The sequence below is a fragment of the Sander vitreus genome, chromosome 14 (genome assembly GCF_031162955.1).
Source record: "Sander vitreus isolate 19-12246 chromosome 14, sanVit1, whole genome shotgun sequence".
In the NCBI taxonomy this organism is placed as follows: Eukaryota; Metazoa; Chordata; class Actinopteri; order Perciformes; family Percidae; genus Sander; species Sander vitreus.
This window is the reverse complement of record NC_135868.1, coordinates 12,175,712-12,180,137: the sequence shown is the minus strand read 5'-3', so window position 1 is coordinate 12,180,137 and position 4,426 is coordinate 12,175,712. Positions and strand designations below refer to the sequence as shown.

The following is a 4,426-nucleotide window of genomic DNA, read 5'->3' as shown; positions in this document are numbered from 1 at the left end:
CTCTAGTAAACTAGTATTCACATGAAATAAAACAATAACATATTGATACCATTCAGCAAGGCACTCTGGGTAACATTCAACACACAAACTGGTTGCTATGGACTCGTCACTAGGCTTTCTCCACTTCGCCGTTTAAAAAGTGGAATAAACGTATAAAAGTCCAAATCTACACAAAACCCGCAATCAATTAGTAAGCTGACATCAAATGTGGCATTTAGGAAACCTTTATTGCAACCTTGGCACGGTAAGATGTCCAGTCATTTTCGTTTTTTACGTCCTGCTGCTCCCATCGTCAGCCAGGAAATACTTTTACTAAAGCAGTATATGAAATCAGATGTATTACCTACCACCAGTTAGTTTTGTGTTAAGATATTTATAAAATATCTGATCATGTCAGATGTAATTATTCCACTCATTTTTTAAACAATGCAATTATCCATTTAAGCCACCAGGGGTCAGCTCCCTCTGCCCCCCAGCAAACTCATGGGTCAGACCCATCTGGTAGCAAAGGAGGGCAGAGACTAAGAGCTACATGGATAAATATGCACCAAACAAGCCACTTTGAAATGTTGCTGTTTCATGAATACAAAAGTTGGGTGACCCCCCCCCCCGGACTGAAAAATGTTGGATGGCCCTCCCCTCAGCAAAGAATAAAAAGACATGACCCTCCCCTATTTTCCTCCGGTGGTCCATTCCATAAATACCGAACGGCCCCTAAGCCACGTTCATGCGGATTTGTTTATGGTTCATTGAACGAGCACGGAAAACATTTACAATAAAGATCTGTAAAGTTTTTTGGATTTTTACAAAATTATATTTTAAAAACAGTGTCCTGAAAAGGGGATGTTTCTTTTTGTGCTGGGTTTAATTTTAGAGAGAATTATTGTGCGTCTCAAAAAAGGACAGTTCACTCCAAAATCAAAAATACACATTTCTCCTTTGACCTGTAGTGCTATCAATCTAGATTGTTTTGGTGTGAGTTTACCAGCTATGGAAATATCGGCTGTAGAGATGTCTGCCTTCTCTCAAATATAATGGAGCTAGATGCCACTTGGCTTGTAGTACTCAAAGCGCAATTTTTTTTGTGCTTTTTTTAAATTCATTTGAAAAACTCAACAGCATTGTCTCTTTCCAGAAATCATGACCCGGTAATCAAAATAATTCACAGGCCTGGTTGTGAGAGATTTCATGTGGGAACTTCGGCAGAAAGCAAATAGTTCCTACATAAGACGGTGGATTATCTTGTTGTTATGAACATGTCAGTCACATTTTGAATTGCAATAACTTGTATAAAAAAAATGTGTTATGTAAATAGTTGTAAATAATGTAAATATAGTATGTAAATCAGCTTATGTATACATAGTCATTTAGGAAATGACAATATATATATTTATTCATAAACCTAAACAGTAATTCCTGTATACCCATTTATGTATTTTGTGTAGGTTTACGTGCAGTTTAGTGTCCAAAATTCCACTATGGCCACGCCAAGACCCGCCCTACGAAGCAGTTCGATTGGTTGGGGTTAGGCATTTGAACTTGAGTGGTCAAGGTTAGGATAGCCGATTGGTCAGGGGATAGGACCTGTACAAATGGGGTTACGTTATGGGAAATTTGGGACACTAAACTGCACATATACCTTCTGTGTACTAAAACTGCCTCTATGAAATATCACAACAAGTAACAAACAAAATGTAATTGCACATTTTCTTTTACCGTTTGGTTTTTTGCACTATTAAGAATGTATTTATTGCATTAGCCCTAACCCCTGAGAAAATCACCACTTCACAAAAGTTTAAATGAATTAATCCAGACTAACATTTTAGCTCAAAAAAATATAATCAGTAACAGGAATGACAAATGTAAAAAATCTACACCAATCTTAGACACTTAGAACAAATGTTAATTACTGGCATTGTGGAGAGCTGAGATGGTATTCCTTTATCTTCTTCAGGCGAGGAGTTATCCTCAGGTGCTACATAATTTCCTAAAAGACACAATCATATGATTATTATTCCATTTTTATGCTCCATTTCTACAAATGTTTGATACTTGTGTGACTTACTCAGCTAGTGTGCCCTTCTTCACATGATTACATATCTCCCTGTAACCCATCACTTGTGGTTTCAGATTATTTCTCTCTTGGTTCCAGGCGTCAGACTCTCGTTTTAAATTTTCTTAGTGAAAAAAGAAGAAAACAATTCAAATTTAAACAGTAATTCTTGTATTCCACCACATGATGGCACCAGCAGTTAAGCATAAATTATCTGAGATAGTTGTGCCTTATACCATGAGTCTCTGTGTGTTCCTTCTCCACGGCAGCCAGCTCATCAGCTTTTGTGTTCTACAATAGTGGGGACAGTAAAAGTCAATGCAACATTATAATAATAATAATCCAAAACAAGTACTTAAGTTAAGTATTCTCAGCAAAGTTTACTTAAAAGCATCAAAAGTAGAAGTAGGCTACATGTTATGTAAGAAACATGGCCCTTGTGACTGATCCATTATTGGATATCACATGAGGAGCAGAAAGGCAGATGTAGTAGCAGAAACAAAAATCATTTTTTTTTTTTACCTTTTCTGCCTGACAGGCGTCAATTTCTACTTTCTTTTTCTCTATCTCTGGAACGAGTTTGGGCACCGCTTCCTCCAGATCCTTCACTGCTTTGTTCTCGGCAGCCAATAGCTTTTCCATCAAGGCTTTTAAGCTTCCTAAATCTGAAAGTTTATCATCAAGTTTCTGTGACTCCTTTGGCAGCTTTTCATTTGCCTTGTCCAGCATTGTCATGACTTGATGTTGGCCCACAATAATCAACACCAGTCCCATGGACAACAAGGCGCATAAAATGGTCACCATCCACCGCATTGATGCTGTTTGGGTTGCTGTGCAGAGAAAGTTTAAACAACGAAATAAATAAACATATGCAGAAGCAGGGATGACATGTTTCACACAAAGTGTGCAGTCAAGCTCTTATTAAAAAAAATAACACAAGAGGGACTTTAAACTTCCTACTTCCGGAGTCATATTTCCTCCTTACCTTCCACTCGTGTATAGTCTTTAGTTCTTGCTTCTTCTGTTCATTAATTTACTGCAGATTTTGTCTCCCTGGATAGCAAACAACCACCAAGACACAAAGTCATTTAATGTGCAGCCCATGTCACTTCATGCTTTACATACTTTTGCCTCCTCCCTCTTTTTCCACAGGCTGGTTATCTGATTGAGTTCCACATAGCAAACAGGTTCAGTGACTCTTAACATGAATAAAAAGGTACAAAGGTGTAGCTTGTGAGATGTGTCATATACATACTGTGATGGGGAAAGGACGTGCAGGTGCTTTCCCAAAAGAGAAGCTAAGGGCTCATTGGAGCAATTGATCACACCTGGAACTAATCAGTGATCCTGGGATTTCAAAATAAGTGTACAATACAGAACAAAAACAGTTTTATTATAAAAAAAAATGATTAAGATTTCTGCTTCACAAAAGTTCTCTAATATTAGTGTTTCTTTTCTTGTGAAAGAGCTTAACCTCTTCATGAAAATATTTTAAAAAGACTATCTGAAGCTACTATACCATAGGCTATGTTCAATTAACTCACTGTGTCTGTCTGCTGTTTGGTGCTAAGCAAGTGGTGTGCAGTGGGTTTTTAAAGTGTTTTCTTTTTTCTGATTCTTGAACATTCCTAATCAATATTTTTTGCATTTCTTCCCTTGTTGTAGTGAACTGGTTGTTAGCCTGCTAGACCAGTTATCTCTGGGCGCTAATGCCTATAACCCTGTCCACAGACTTTGTTTTGTCAACTCAGGTCTGACCGGTCTGACTGGCTTTATTGCTTTGCTTTAAAAAGACTCACACACTGTGTCACAGTGAAAGGACGGCACTGAGGATCTCAGAGTGTCCATGTTCTGTCCTACTCATTTTGTTTAGTTAGCAACCTGAAAAGAAAACCCAGACAATTTTGTAAGATCTGGGGCGGGTTCACAAATTTCATTGATGTTTTACATCTTAGTACTATTTGAGCCATTGAATACAGAATATAACACTAATGCTACTGTAACCCTGTAACCTATTATCTACTTTACAGTAACTGTATGTATTTACCCAATATTTCCTTATGTTACCATTATTTTCTCCCATTAATTTATATCCAAAAGTTCAAAGGTCAACTTCACAACATAATGTTCTGCAAAAACGCTTTTCTGGCCATAACTCAGGAACAGAAGGGGGGACATTTGGTTGGATACTGAATTGGTGACACTAATCTTGAAACAGTGGTGATTGTTTAGATTTTCTGTGCTGCCGGGTTGAAAATGTGTGTGAAGCATTCATGTTTTGTCAAAAAACACACTTAATAACTTTTAATTTGAATAATTCCATCAAAGTCTTTACTACATATATTAAATGAGTCATACAACACCAAGGCGGTA

General features: G+C 37.4%; 1 protein-coding gene across 1 annotated transcript; it reads right to left on the bottom strand.

The window, feature by feature from the left end:
* Positions 1 to 208: 208 nt before the first annotated feature.
* LOC144528853 (uncharacterized) lies at positions 209 to 3,158 on the bottom strand. Its single transcript, XM_078267705.1, has 5 exons — positions 3,039 to 3,158; positions 2,576 to 2,883; positions 2,290 to 2,344; positions 2,066 to 2,177; positions 209 to 1,987 (listed from the first exon to the last, which is right to left on the bottom strand). Exons 2-5 carry the CDS (start codon positions 2,864 to 2,866, stop codon positions 1,969 to 1,971), a joined length of 477 nt encoding a protein of 158 aa, XP_078123831.1. The 5' UTR covers positions 2,867 to 2,883; positions 3,039 to 3,158; the 3' UTR covers positions 209 to 1,968.
* Positions 3,159 to 4,426: the final 1,268 nt, after the last annotated feature.

Bases quoted from the DNA above. Each gene is read 5' to 3' on its own strand.
- LOC144528853 (XM_078267705.1), bottom strand. From the start codon at position 2,866: ATGCGGTGGATGGTGACCATTTTATGCGCCTTGTTGTCCATGGGACTG. The intron at 2,345-2,575 runs GTAAAAAAAAAA...CCACTATTGTAG, and splicing joins ACGCCTGTCAGGCAGAAAAG to AACACAAAAGCTGATGAGCT. The intron at 2,178-2,289 runs GTATAAGGCACA...TTTTTCACTAAG, and splicing joins GGAACACACAGAGACTCATG to AAAATTTAAAACGAGAGTCT.